Consider the following 15678-nt stretch of genomic DNA (forward strand, 5'->3'; position numbering starts at 1 on the left):
ATTCATTTTGAGCTTTAATTCTGTTCATCTCAAAATGTTCTTCCATAATCCACTCCAGCTCTCCATTCCCGCTTAACCCACACCACCTCCCACCTAAAAAAAAAAAGTCCCAAGCTGCCCCACCCCTCCTCACCCAGTCTTCCGACACCCCAATTACAGAGGGATTCTGGGAAAATCAGAGCAGCAGAACAAAGCTCTGCAAATCAGCTCCCTGAAGAACACAATATGTGATTACGCTGACAGCAGAACCTGCCATGCAGGGTGCAAAGGACAAAGCTTCCTCTCACTGCACAAACCTGCCCAGAAGCACAACAGTTCTCAGAGTTGCCTGACAGGCTTGTGTGCTCCATGACTGCGTTTAGACGTCCTCTTTCTGATGATGGGTTGGGTTCTAATTAAAGAAAAGCCTCTGTAACATTGTTACACGTACAAACAATGCTTGTTTTCCCCCACCAATCCCAACACCTACTCCTCGCTCCAAATATGACAGCCTCAGCCTGCGCTGGAAGCTCAGAACAAGGTGGGAAAGCCAATTACTCGTCTCTCTTTTTCCTGGCGTGTCACTTCTGTTAAATCACTGAGCTAAGGAAATGCCTTCTCTTTGCAGCGTGTCTAACAGAGCCAAACCCATCCATATTTCAGCCAGTAGCACAGCCATGCTTGACAAACACTTACTCAGTGGTCCTCACAGGAGCAGAGCGCTGCATCGGGTCCAAGACACAATGAAGAGCAGCAGCTGTGAGGGACCCTGATGGATGGTACAGTTTGTATAAGCAGGCCCAAAGAGCATTGTTCCTGTCGACTGCATCTCTAACACAGTCAATCACTCTGACACAAGGTTTTCCTGGAGTTTATTGTGGTTTTAGTCACAGAGTTTCTAAAGAGGAGACAGAAAGAGAGCTGGAGATATAGTCTGGACATCATGTGTCGAGGCATCAAGAATTTTTTTTACAACTGCAGTGATTTTTTTGTGCGTTAAAGACCTCATGAGATTCGTGTTAGCATACAGACTAACATACACACCTAACCTAAAAAGTTGACAGAATAAACAAAAGCTTTTGTAAGCATTTAGTCTTTCTCTTCTGGATAAAAAAAAACGGTCCCCTTCACATACACTACCGCTCAATGGTTTGAGGTCAGTAAGATTAAGAAATTATAAAGTCTCAAGGCTGCATTTAATTGATCAATAAAACTGAAATATTTAAAATGTTTTCTATTTTAATACAATTTAAAATGTAATTTATTCCCGTGATGGCAAAGCTGAATTTTCAGCATCACATGATCCTTCAGAAATCATTTTAATATGCTGATTTGCTGCTCAAGAAACATTTCTTATTATCAGTGTTGAAAACAGCTCTGCTGCGTAATATCCTTTGTGTGTGAGTTCAAAAGAACAGCATTTATTAGAATTTTGTTAAATGAATAGAGTTAAATGCCTTTACTGTCACTTTTACTTTCTTTTCAAACCATCAGTTGAACACGAATGCAGTGGCTTTGGTCATCTTTAGATAACAAATGGACCCTTTTCACATTTCCAGGTTTATTAGAAGGGGAAGCCTCATAATTGGGTTAAATTCTATAATAGTGAACGGGAGACAACAGCAAACATAATTTTTGTATTGCTATTTGCTCCAATATCAAAATTAAGAATCCATGGTACCGTTTCCCCAACTTCCCAAAAGAGGGAAAAAATAAGAGTGATCCACACAGATTTACTGCCAATGTAATAGAATTTTTTATGAAAATGTTGATAACTGGAAATGCGTCTATGAAAAAGGTCCATCACAATTTATTTGCAGTCCTGGTATCAGTAAATGCTACTATTGCAAGAGTTTCATAATAATAGATTAAGCATCTACACATGACATTGTGGTATTTCTGGACCGTGACAAACTAAAGGCTACTGACTTTTTTTTTTACCCCCCAAAATAAAAATCTCTGATATATCCTAAATACCTGTTTCAAGAAGAAAAATAAATAAATATAAAAATAAAATGTGCACTTCATAAGGAGCCAAGATTACAGTAGCTGTATATCATGTCACATTGAAATAGGCAAAGACGTGTTTCACACTTTATTCATAGAAAAGCACTGAAATTCAACACAAATCATATAAAATGGTAGTAGCATTACATAAATAGTAATAAATTTTTGTTTATAGACATTAGCTCAAGAGGTTGCACAAACAAAAAGTGTTGATGAACTATACTTTTGTGGCAACAAATACTGGATACCTTTTTATAATTCAGTAGCACAAAGAGGCGACAAACACTTTCCCTTAAATTAAAACGAAACAAAATCAAACAGTAGATGAACTAGTGAACAATCTCTACCAGCGATTATTTTTTTCCTTCTAAACTCTAGGGACAGATCAAAACACTGGTACAGTTAACACATACAGGACACTTAAGAGTATGGAAGAGAGAAATCAAAAGCCAGAGGAGGTTATTCTCTTTTTGAGATGCCATTGGACCAACTAGTTATAGCTACAGAAAATGCTCGTTTTTTTAACCTTTTTCTTTTCTTTTCTTTTTTTTATATAGTTTTTCTTTTCTTTTTTTAAAATCAAACAGGCAGCACTATTATCATTCTGCAAATGTGTTGGAAAAAAAAAAAAAAAAAAAAAATCCTAATCTGTGAGCTTCCTCTCAGGTCCATCCACTGAGCTCCCTGACAGAGCAGGTTGAGGAGCAAAGGCTGCATAATGTGACTAACACCTTGTGGTTTGAGTATGCCACAGCTGAGGCAACTAGTATGAAGTTTTAAACAAACTCTATGAACGAAAATAACCAAAAATTGAAACCAGCAAACTACTTAAATAAAAGTGACCAACCTTAACCAACAACATTTAGAAATCTCCTCAAGATTTAGCCATTAATGGAGCATCTATCAAGGTCTCAATTAGGCAATAGTAAGACGCAACCTCAAAACAGGCCTTGTTGCCCTCAAAAAGCCCCAATACAAGATAATCACGACCCTAAAGTACGTTGACCATGTCGAAGCGAAGGAGAATAGAATGCCAGATGCCCTTCTTCCTTGTTTGGGCCAGTTGAAGGTTTAGGTCCATTTTCTCTATGCTGTACTCCACTGACATTAGCAACACAATGTCCTGAAACACGTGCAGTGCTTTCAGAAGACTATAAGGCTTCAAAGTAAAGAGTTGTATGTAGATCAAAGGCAAAATCCATCCAAACTTGAAGCTCGTGCAGATTACTTTACTTACAGATACAAACGGTTGAATTTCGGGAGAGCGCCCCCACCCCCGAGCCAAACAAGGAGAAAAGTCGGAGGAGGATCAGGGGGGAAGAGGGCAAATCATGAAGTGGTTCTGCATAGTCTGTTCATAAACGTTTGTCCTCTCCTTTCTTCTTATTCTTTACATGCTTCTTCTTGCAAAAAGGTATTACAAAAACAAAATAGGATACAAATAAAACAGTAAATCAGAAATGAACACAGGAGCACCTGAGAAATGTTTCTGAAGTCTTTCCTCTTACGGTCATCACATTCCCAGCCCAACAAATTCAAGTATCCGAAAAGAAAAACATACAGTCATCATAAATAATTATAACTTTACAATTTTTTGAATTGACACTTTCATATTTACAATATCTTAAATGCTTATGCTACTATTTTTTTCTGTTTTGTTTCTTTAAGTGATTCCCTGAGAACGGAGTTGAGCATATCTTTTCTTGTTTCCTCTCTTCTCGTTTTCCTTCAGATGGAAGCCGCAGAGTGCATTCTAAGTGTTCGGATCCACTGGGGCACTTGTGGAGGGCGGAGGTCATGGAATGTGGAAGATATTACAGTTTAAAGCCAGCTAATTTCTTATTTTCTGCCAATACAACCATTTTTGTCAAATGCATCTATACAATTCACCTAATTTTTACACAGCAAGTAATTGCGTATCTGAATGCGTCGTGTAGGGGATGGAATTTAATGAAGTGCTAGTACATATATATTATTACTGCTACTCAATCTCACACAAGTCTTTTTGTTTCTGCTTCTGTTTTTGTTTTTCCACTGAGGTAACAGAGAAACATATATGGCTGATATTGATGGGTAAATATCTTGGTTTTGTTCAAATTCAGTAAGACCAGGAAACAGCATGGAAGGATTCTTTTAGCACACAGGTATTCTTTTAGGTCGTTGTCTTTCCTGCACTGAATTTTCGAACAGAGATTAAGATGAGCCGATAGTAACAAACACAGGAGAGAGGGGAGGGCTCATGTCTTGTGGCTCGCTTGAGTCGTGGTTGGGAGGTTCGACAGAGTTGCAGTTTAAGTTTGAGGTGATGTGATGTGCCTGTCTCACTCTTAAAATCAGGCCTTTTCCAGAGAGAGTTAAAGCTGATCCGTAAAATACGATCGAGGTATGCTGATAACACTGTATGCGAGTGTTTCAGGAATGACCGTTTTGATTTAAGTGTTCAAGCCCCTTTCCAAAACCAACCAAACGCCTCCCCACGCTCAATTTACCACATAATCATTTGGTTTCTCTTTATGTGCCACTTTTACATTTTTATCACAATATCTTGATTAAACAAAATCAAGAATGTGCCAAAACAAAAACATAAATGGTCATAATTACAGTTGTTCTTCTCCCCTCCACAGGTTCGACCTGGTAGAATAACTTGGTGAACAAGAATTGTTCACAATAAAAAAAAACAAAAAATCAAGACGAAACAGATCAAAACAAATGGATAAAATTTTAAAATTCACCAAAGATGACCAAAAAAGGAAGAATAAAATAATGCCTTAAATAAATGAAGAATGAAAGAAGAAAGAGTTTCCCGCAGTCAGGCGAGGTTCAACCGAAACGTTCCCGTACCAACATCATGAGTTTCTTCTTGCCCTTATAGATTTGTTTGAGGTTGTCTATAAACTGGGCGAACTGAATGTGGCCATCTTGGGCCAATAGGAAGGTCTCACGTGCCTTACTGAGAAACTCAATGAACTCTCCATAGTGACGCGGGCTGATGTGCGTGAGGCGGGAGTGGGTGGTGTTGATGTAGGCGCTGATGGTGGCGTCCAGTAGCTGTCTCAAAGGGGCTTTGTCAGTGCTCATAAGCTTGCCCGAGTTACGTCTGCCAGGAATGCCGGCCAGGCCGGGGGCCGTCATGGTGCAGCGCCGCAGAATGTCCGAGAGCACCGTGGCGCAATGAACGCTTTTAACCACCAGGGGGATGATGGCGGCCAGCTCGTTCTTGCCCAGCGAGTGGCTGAGAGCGCAAGCCCACAGCACGTCGTTGATGGCCGGATGCGTGTCTTGGTTGTAGGCCAGGTTCAAGTGGGTCATGGCGAGAGACGCCAGTTTGAAGGCTCGAAGGGGGTAGCCGCGGTGCTCCATGTAGCGGGCGATGGTGAAGAGCTGAGAGTAGGTCATGCCTGTGGAGGCAGCGTCGATGACTATCTGGTAAGCCGTCTCGAAGGCGATGTGGTCCTTCTCGCAAAGGGTGAGGGCGGACAGGGCACAGTTTTGGGGATCCTTCATGGCGCACTGCAGGGCCAGGGTGCGCGCGCAGCTGGCGAGTTCCTCCCGCTGCGGGTAGTCGAGGCTCAGGCGCAGGATGGTGTTGTGGGACATCACTGTGGCTGCCACTATGCTGGTTGCCTCGGTGGGGGTGAAGAGAGTGTACCAGCTTTGCAATATGCTGACCAATGCTCTTAACCCTGCAATGAGACAAAAGAACCAATCAGAACAGATAAAACGTTTGCCTTGGTTCTACCTGCATTTAGAAACCACATGATAAACATATCATCATTTTCAGTGAAACGATTAGCTGATTTTGCATAGTACTGCAGTTTAAATACATTGCAACAACCTAGGTCTGTTAGTTCGATTTAACCAAAATGGGACGGATAAGATTTCCGTCAGAATAAAGCATTTACATGACATTTACATTTTAAAAAGACAAAACTATTAAAGTGCATGTCAGTGTCTTGAATGAAATCCTTGTTAATTTAAACATCAAAATCAGAGTGTTGCTTGATACAGACCGACTTCAGTAGCACATGTGACTAGCCAGCGAACCATCTCCCTCCGCCTCCAGTTGAGTGTGGAAAGGGTCATCCTCATCACCTGCAGAGAAATATCATATCGCATTAGACACAAAAGATGCAGAACAGTGTACTGGAACAAATATACAATGAGTAAAATTACATGTACATCAAAACACAACTACCAGAAATAAAACCAGCATATAAAACCAGACTATAAAAGAAAACTGTTCAAAAGCTTGGGGTCAGCACGATTTTTTTTTTTAAGAAATTAACACTTCAACAAGGTTAGATTAAATTGATCAAAGGTGACAGTAAAGACATGCATGTTACAAAAGATTTATATTATTTCATATAAATGCTGTTCTTTTGACCTTTTTAATTTATCAAAGAATCCTGAATGTTTTTTTGTTTTTTTTCATTTTCACAAAAATAGCAGCACAGCTGTTTTCAACATTGATAATAATAGGAAATATTTTTTGAGCAGCAAATCATCATATTAGAATGATTTCTGAAGGATCATATAACACTGAAACTTTGCCATGTCAGGAATAAATTACATTTTAAAATATGTAATACATTTTCACAATATTATTTTTTAAATGCAGCTTTGGTGAGCATAAGACACTTCTTTCTAAAAAAAATATTACCAACCACCAATTTTTTGAATGACAGTGTACATAACACGCTTCATAATATCTCGTGTAAACATCAGAAAAGGGTCAAAAACGTTTTATATACAGAGAGAAATTGAAGGTAATGGGGAAAAAAACAACTATGTGGGCTCATTGGATGTCCAATAAAATAATGTTTTAGGATGACTTTACATGTTGGCATAGTTGGTCTAAGATCAAGAATGTAATCAGACTCAATAATGAACTAAATCAAACCAGACATCACATAAGGATCCATTTAGATTTACCTGGAGGCCGAGCTCCAGCGCTACATTGAGCAGAGTGATGTCAGGAGGGTTGTCTGCCGGAGTGGCGATCTTGAATGCATCCTGAGCCAATTTGAAGATGAGGGAAGAGGAGTGGATGTGCTTCTGAATGGCCTCCAAAACAGTCCGCAATCTCAACATGTCACCTAAGACACAAAACAGACTTCTCTTAGCTAAACATGGGCATAGCACATAAAAGTTTGTTTAAAGTGAACCTCACGTGACTCGTCGTGAGTGATCGTGTGTAGCACTCACCCTTAGCGGCAGTAAGCATGGTGGAGGCCAGTTCACACTGCTGAGACTCCAGATGGCCCAACGTGAACCAGCGTGGGTATCTGCTGGGCACTATGGAGATGCCGTGGTGAGGGTGCCCTACATCACCTGAGGGAGCCGTGGACTCCAGCACTGGAAGCCTGCAGTAAACATGTTTATACTAGATTATTCACACATATAAGACTCTAGTTATTTGCATAGCCTATAACAAGACCAATATATAAGCTCAACAACCTTTTTTCATCAATTTTCTGTTGCGATTCACTGATTTCTACAGCCTTGTACTCTGTATTCTGATAATCATGTCTGAGTAAACTGAGTGCTACTTCCACACATACCAGTACTCATGTTTCTGCTAGCTCTGTCTGAATGCAAGTAATTAGAAATAGCGCTCTATGCTCTGCTACTCCTGTCTGAGTGAACACTACACTTGCTCAGACTCACAGAAGGTGCGCAGAGGGAGCAGTGCTATTGATTGTGTATTAGTGAGGATTGTGATGAGCTAGACTCAGATAATGATGCCTTGGTGCAGGTATACAGTAATAAGGTCCCATAAAGACTTTATATGGCTGGAGCTAGAGTGTAAGTCACACACAATGTGGAGATTCAATCTTATTTAAGGAACTGTGCTCCATAATTAAAGGTGAAAACAATGCACACATTTAAAATGCACATTAAAAACATGAGAAAAACATTCTTTGGCAAGTTGCAGCATGATTGTGTTGACTACATTTGCTACTTGGAGGAGGGACATTCTCGTCCTAGAACTGGACAAAATGACAGGACAAAAATCTGTGTAATTAAGGATGAGTCGTCAATATTTCTAGTCTGTTTTCCCACAAGAGAAAGACTGTATGGTCACCTGCAAAAAAGCGGTCACTAAATGTTGACTCAACAGAAACCCCCCTGATGTAGATCTATTTTCATGCATTGTCAGTCAAATATTTGGTCATTAAAAATGCCAGGATGTCCTTCGAAAAAAAAAAAAAAAAAAAAAAAAAAAAAAAGAGTAGAGGTGTAACCCCGGCATCCTGGCCAAATTTGCCCATTGGCTTCTGTCCATCATGGCCTCTTAATCATCCCCATATGTACTTGGCTTCATCACTCTGTCTCCTCTCCACCAATAAGCTGGTGTGTGGTGTGCGTTCTGGCGCAATATGGCTGCCGTTGCATCATCCAGGTGGATGCTGCACATTGGTGGTGGTTGAGGAGATTCCCCCCCTTCTATGTAAAGCGCTTTGAGTACACAGAAAAGCGCTATATAAATGTAACAAAGTATTATTATTATTATTATTATTATTATTATTATATGCACCATGGAAAAAATGACCCTCTCCCTTCGGTAACAGAAGGACAAAGGGGAAAAGTACTGAAGGAAATGGGATTGTTACATACAAAAAAAACAAATAATTAGTAGACATTTAGAACTGTACCACAATTTCTACTTCTATCACATAGTTGCTGACTCCTTGTAAGACCTCATGTAACAGTTATCGTTAATGTTTCTGTTCTTTTTTCCTTCTTGATGTGTACAAAAAAGGAAAAACTGTTTTCTTTTTTTTTGTTTTGTTTTTTAATCAAGTGGTGTTCTCACCTCATTGCACGAAGGCCCAGTTTATATGCCAGGTCGGTATCATGCGGCAGGAGAGCGGTGAACAGGTACTTGGCAAATGTGTGCATGGGAACGCTCTCCCTGTGGATGACCTCCCCCAGACCACTGAAGGGACCACCTGTACACAGAGAGAGAGAGAGAGAGAGAGAGAGAGAGAGAGAGAGAGAGAGAGAGAGAGAGAGAGAGAGAGAGAGAGAGAGAGAGAGAGAGAGAGAGAGAGAGAGAGAGAGAGAGAGAGAGAGAGAGAGAGAGAGAGAGAGAGAGAGAGAACATAAAAAAATTAGCTGTCCATCTTATCAGATTGCAGGGTTGAGTCAGGCTTGATGGACAGGAGGCTGGTGAGTCAGTGAGGGCATGCACAGCAAGTGAGAGAGAAATCTGAGTCGAGCGTATCGCTGGGACGGCTGGGGAGGGCGATGAGAAGGCAAACAGGCGGCAAGGCCTCATGGGCTTTGACAGAGTCTGTCCTCCCTAGTAGCAGCGCAGATGTCTGCTCTAAGGTTACACCGCATGTCAGTGGGAGGCTCAGATGCAGGGTGGCCTGTTTTGGGGAAGGGAGTTGGGGACACTGCAGAGGCCAGCCTGCAGATCTTTTTACAGGCATAGCACTTCCTCCCTCTCTCTCTCTCTCCCTCTCTCTCACACACACAAACTAGAGATAGGGAGGAGGAAAAGATAAAAGTAGACAGAGATCCACATGGGGCAAAAAGGTTCTGGGAAAAGCAAGAGAACAGTGAGGGGAGGAAACAGCTCCACACAGGGAGGATAGTGCCTATGGGGTGATGACAAGAGAGAAAGGTTGAAAAGTGGACGTAATATTGAGAACAAAGAGAGTTTGTACCTTCTAAAAGGAGGATAGCTTGTTTGCGGAGTGTCTGCACCAATACGTCATCGAGCTCCATCTCCTGCAGCTTGGCCACAATCTGCTCCTCATTTCGGCACACCTTGTCCTGGGCGTACAGCCCCTCGGGCATCAGCCGCTGCTGCCCCATACCCATCAGCGCCACCTCTAGCGCCAGCGCCAGGTATGACTCTCCTCCGTCAGGACATCCCCAGACTGGTACATGCTGGTACACTGGAGGCTTGGGCTCACCAGAATCTATTAGGAAACAAAGTAGTGTTTGTTAAAGGAGCTGTATGTAAGAAATGTATTTCAATTAATCATAAAATAGCCCTGATATGTCACTAGACATTAAGAAATCATGTTCATTTCAAATACTTATATCACTGACAACAGTAGTCCGGCCAGGATATTGTCATTTAAAAAGTGAAGTTGCAGCCCTCAACTGATGTTGATGTTGTCATGCTGTGTTTTGGCCTGAAGCGCCACCCTCCACCTATCTACCAATCACGAAGTCAGTAGTGTTTCAGCATCCAGGTTGCCAGCTCAGCTCTAGTTACGACAGCTGCAGCTACAAACGTTCGTGCTGGATCCTGCAGCCTATCTGGCAACCTCGAGTCAGGGGGGAGGGGGAGGGGATACACCGCTCTACAGTAATTTGAAAGTGATTGCAGTACCAGTTTTGGCCACAATCTTACATACGGCTCCTTTAAATGTTAATTTACAGCTTTTTACAAATGTTCTTTTTGACTGACAAAATCATTGTAAAAAAAATAATAATAATTTTTTTAAATGTTTTTTAGCAAATATTGCATTGCATAGCTAAAGGTAAGGCAAGTATATATACACTACCATTCAAAAGTCTGGTGTCAGTAAGACTTTTTAAATGTTTTTGAATGAAGTCTCTGCTCGCCAAGGCTATATTTATTTGATCAATAATAGTGAAAACCATAATATTGTGAAATATTATTACAATGTAACAATATAAAAGTGTCACTTTTTAATCAATTTAATGCATCTTTGCTGAATAAAATAATTTCTTTAAAAATATATATTCTTACTGACCCCAAACACCACAAACTAAGGCATCTATATAAATGTCCGATGATGTTTGCATGAAAGCTGAGAAAAAAAACACCATCTGTTTGGTAAGAATTTAGACCCTCAACACCAGCTCACTTAAATCCCCCTTGCAATTTATACTGTTGGTCAATCCTGTTTGTACAGTAGGCAGCGGACAGGGATCAATGGGTTCACCATCATCTGGCTACAATGTAAAACAACATCTCTACTGGCATTTCACAATCATAATAAAAAACCCATACAAAACAACTTAACCAAGCTATGATGTCCTATCCTGATTTGGTTTTGGGTTTACAGTAAATTGCCAAAGAAGTAAAGCAGAGAGATTAGAGAGAGCATTGTTTTGGCTTTCCACACTGCTGCGGCCGCCGCTGCAGCTGCTGTTGCTGGTCCTGCTAAGCTAAGATCCTGACCTTCGGACATTCTGATTGGTTAAAACCGAGAGTCCGCCCCATCCCAGCACATGCCAGATGTTTCCAACTGTGCAACAGAGTCAAACAAAGAGCTATGCTCTCTAACACATATACAAACATACAGTGTAATACACAACAGACACAAACACACCCCAACACAACCGCTACAGTGCCATGGCCAAAAGGGGAGTGCTACAATGGGACAAGCGCACAGATATGAACAAACTCTCCCAAGTCACAGTACCATTTGCCAGTATTATTCAGGGACACAATGCCTCTCTGTGGGTTCCTCATTACAGGAATACAATGGTCGACACTTTCCATTGGCCTGAGCTGGGAGGGATGTATGGAATGTAAATGCTGATTGATTTTATACGTTTTACACCACTGAGTGGATAGAATGACCTTTCTGATACAATAGCACCCCTTAACACTGCACAGAAAAGGAGGGGAATTGTAAAGAGCGAGGAGATGGGGCTCCAGCAGACTGAATGAAGCTCTCAAAGACACAGGCCAGTTGCTGAGCGAGGAACCGAATAATGCCCAAGGCGTCTCAGAGAGTTGTAAAAGGACAGAAGCCCGATGACAGCATATAATTGTGTACCTCCAGTATCCATGGTATTGTCATCCTCCACTCGACACGTCTCCGTGAGGGTGGCGAAAAGGCAGCCAATAGGGTCAAGGGGGTGGCCCACCCAGCCCTCCAGATTGGTGGTGTTGGTCATTCCCCTCTGCAGCAGTTCTGAGGACAGAACCAGAAATATTTACTTGTATTGGGAACATATGAATATGTCAATGCTTAAATTACTATCAAAACAAGCACTTTTCAATTTTAACGGTGCACATGGCTGTTTCTAAAGTTACCCTGAGTAAAGTTAAAAGAATTTGCAGAAGTTCTGAAATAAACTGTACTAGTTTTCTTTTGATGTGTCTACAAATACGTTGAAATGGTTATTCTCGAAAAGTTAAGTCTTGTGATTAAGCAGTAATAAATAAAAATTTGTGAGCATTTGGAGTTAGGCCACACATTATGCAAATCAGAACAATGTGTGTTACCTTTCTTCTGATGCTTGTATATGTCTAATTGACGTTGCTGTTGGAGCCGGAGGGTGTTGATTATTGCAACAGCCAGTCGCAAGGCTTCTCTGGGGTAACCATGGGAACGCAGAGCATCCACCCTGGCGCAGGCTGTAGGCACGTGATCTGGAACAAGTCACATGACAGGGTATGAACATGGTGGGGCTCCTCTCAGATGGGGCAGTTTCTCAGATTTCAAGTTACATGTTTCAGACCAAATCTTAATGGAAACTGCTTATTTTAGTTCCTGGATCATACAGAAGTGAAATCAGACAGATAACGACAAAGCAGAAAGGGTCTTACTGAGAGCGAAGTTGCCTCTCAGACTCTCCGTTTCTCACCAAGAACGAGAACTATAACGATGACTATATTAGTATCAACACCAATGCACAAAAACTGAATTGAAGTCCGCTGCTTTCAATTCTCAAGCTCGGGTGGATTCTGAACTGCTGTCAATGTTATCATCATTCATCAGCTGGAAAAGTGATTCCAACGATACCGTTCTTCTGTGTAATTATCGTTATAGCTGTAATTCTAATAGAATTAGAGCAATTATTAAAATTTCATAGTTATTGTCCTTGGTGTGAATAGGCCTTTGTTCAAGTGTCTGATTTAGGAAAAACTCGCCAACTAGAGATCCCCGAACTGACTGGCTTCTCAGTACAGAATCAAACAAGGTCAAACATAGCTTGAAATGGCTGAGAAGAATGTAAATACGTACCCAACCACAGTGGCAGACCCTGGGGGTTGAAGAGCAGGCTCTCTCCCTCTCTCTGGTAGGCTGGGGACATGTAGAAATCACTACTGATGATTCTCTGCAAGTGACTATCCTGCCAGTGCAGGTCACAGGCCTCCATTGCTCTTGTGAACACCGTTCTTCTAGGCCGGGCCAGTGAGTCTACACAGAGTAAAATACGGTTATGTGAGCAACAGACATCGAGATAAGTGGATAATTTCAGGTTTGGATCAACTGAAACTCTCAGTTGGATCAACTCTCCACCTATAGCTGGTGTGTGGTGAGCGCACTGGCGCCGTTGTACTGTGGCTGCCGTCACATCATCCAAGTGAGAGATTCCCTGATTTGATTGTAAATCGCTTTGGGTGTATAGTAGTACATATGAAAGCGCTATATAAAATGCCTAAAAAAAATTATTAAAAAAAAACCCTGAAGGGAAGCTTACCCTGAGCCAGGTTGCTCTGTGGCAGAGCGTTGGTGATGTTGGGCAGCTCGCTGCCGTAATTGCCATCCTCTAGAGGGCAGATGTCCATGTCTCCCCATTTTTTCAGCTGTCTCAGCCAGCCGTTCTTCTCTTCGCTCTTACAGTGCGGGTTCAGCACGATACACACCCACAGCGCACCTGCAAACCCACAGTGCACAGACATCTTTATAACTGAAGTGTAGCTTATAAAAGAGTGAGAAACTAAAAAGGTAAAATGAGCATAAAAGGATAAAGAGAGAAAAAGAGGAGGTTGTATTGAATTTTTAGGTTGCCACTTTTCCCATTTTTATGCACCATTTAAAACCAGTTTAGTCTTATGATTAGTTACTTAATGTGAAATGGAAAATCAGTGCATTTAATGGAAGAGGTTCTAGCGCATCAATGTCAAATACTGGTACTGAGGAGCGTATGAAATTTGGCATGTGTAGGTTGTCTGGTACGCTCGTGTAACTGGTGGGGTTGTGTGATGCCTTTTTGTATCTAGGTAACAGATGGCTGTTCTGCATCTTTTTCCACTGCTGTCATGTACACACAGCTCTTATTGGCCGAATTGCTGTGCTCCGGCCAATCAACATGGCTGTCAACTGAAGCACAGAACTGTCTTGGTCTTGGACATTAATTAGACGCTCATATTGTGCCTGCTCTTGAAAATCAGAATGCACAGTCATCTCAGCAGGTGCGTCTTGTTTACAGCTACAACCGTTTTGGAGGAAGAGGAAGCCAGAGATGCAGCTCTTAAATGAGCCTCTTCAGGATGTGCTCTCATCAACCTCTTTAAATTGCCCGATCAATAGGAGGCAGCTTTAAAACTCATTGATCCTGGCCCTTTCATGACATCCCGATAGAGGCGGGCGGCCAGTCCTGTGTATGCGCCGCAGACTTAGTCAGTCGCGCACTGATCCACTTGCCCTGACTGAACTGCTGCAGGTCAGACGGTGCACATGGACAAATGTGCTTAAGGCTAAGGATATTGAACCAAGGAGAAGAGGAGTAAGTAAGTATAATGATTAAGATTAAATTCTGTAGAACAACAGAAGAGGGATGATGTTAATGTTGGCCTTTTGTATACTGTGCTATGCTGCTCAGAAAAACGTGATTTAGCTTAGTAGGATTCCTTCCCGAATACGTTGTTGATAAAGGAACCACATCCTACTAAACGGCAATAAGCTAAACCTTGCAATTAACCCTAGCATTAAACATCCTAAAATCAGTGGTTATTTTGACTGGTTGATAAGAATGTTCCTGGACAAGCAAGGATGATGATCGAGAAATGTGCCCAACGGGTTAAGCAGACAAAACTCACCCAGCTCATCCCAGAGTTGTCGGCACTTGTCGGTCATTCCTGTGCCCTGTTGTCGCCATAGAGATAGACGCGGGTCAGCCATGAACTGCTCTGTGATGAGCGTGAGCATCCGTGCCCCGTTTGAGTCGCGCATCCTCAGCATTTCCCTCACCTGCACAACACACAAAAATCTTGGTTTAAGTGCCTCATGCATCAAGTATAGGACTAATACACACCTGTGTCTGACACAAATCAGCATCATATTTTGAAGAACAAAGCAAGTAATTTGTACATGAAGCATATTTTATATAAACAAGTAATTTGTACATAAGCATATTTTATATAAACAGAAAAAATGTTTTAGCTGAAAGGACTATGAGATCAAAACGCTTGTGTTTGAGCACTATATTCAGCATCAATATCAAAAGTTGAAGTGCAGTTCTTCAAATAGCAGACAGGTAAAGCAATGAACTGCACTGGCTATTGAAAATAAGAGGCAGCTTGACATTTAATTAAAATACATTGATTTAAATGGGCCTCCTAGGATTGCATGGGCCCATAATTCACCATAATAGCACCTTTTGCACTGAGCATTTCTCTCTCTCTCCCTCACACTCACACACACACACACACACACACACACACAGCGTCTCACCTTGGCAAACATGGAGTTGAGCTGCTTGCCTGAGCCATAGTATCCTCCCTGAGAGAGGAACTGCTTGACCTGTTCCCTCACTTGCTCCTCATCCAGGTGCCAGCAGTTCTCGTCATCAATACTGGCCCCTGCTGTAGGATCTGGGGCCCCTGGGAGAGAAATACATTCAGTAAACTTTGGATATTTTCAGCAATAACATATCTCATTTATTGATAGATAAGCAGAGTGGAAGCTTGGGTTACAAGCTTATGCAATTCAACAGTAGACAGAAAATTTTTCTTTGTGC

At 41.7% G+C, this 15678-nt stretch overlaps 1 protein-coding gene across 1 annotated transcript in view; it reads right to left on the minus strand.

The window, feature by feature from the left end:
* Nucleotides 1-2061: 2061 nt before the first annotated feature.
* The window catches only part of zswim5 (zinc finger, SWIM-type containing 5), a 46159-nt gene continuing 32542 nt past the window's right edge, over nt 2062-15678 (minus strand). The window contains exons 3-14 of the mRNA XM_084119152.1: nt 15393-15541; nt 14759-14909; nt 13417-13593; nt 12957-13133; nt 12215-12361; nt 11763-11900; nt 9663-9920; nt 8804-8939; nt 7192-7349; nt 6919-7082; nt 5997-6078; nt 2062-5669 (exon numbers count right to left, since the gene is read on the minus strand). Coding sequence (XP_083975278.1) covers nt 4807-5669; nt 5997-6078; nt 6919-7082; nt 7192-7349; nt 8804-8939; nt 9663-9920; nt 11763-11900; nt 12215-12361; nt 12957-13133; nt 13417-13593; nt 14759-14909; nt 15393-15541 — 2600 coding nt within the window. The 3' untranslated portion in view covers nt 2062-4806. The remainder of the gene's footprint in view (nt 5670-5996; nt 6079-6918; nt 7083-7191; nt 7350-8803; nt 8940-9662; nt 9921-11762; nt 11901-12214; nt 12362-12956; nt 13134-13416; nt 13594-14758; nt 14910-15392; nt 15542-15678) is intronic.

Source organism: Abramis brama, assembly GCF_963993115.1.
Source record: "Abramis brama genome assembly, chromosome: 7".
Taxonomy (NCBI): domain Eukaryota; kingdom Metazoa; phylum Chordata; class Actinopteri; order Cypriniformes; family Leuciscidae; genus Abramis; species Abramis brama.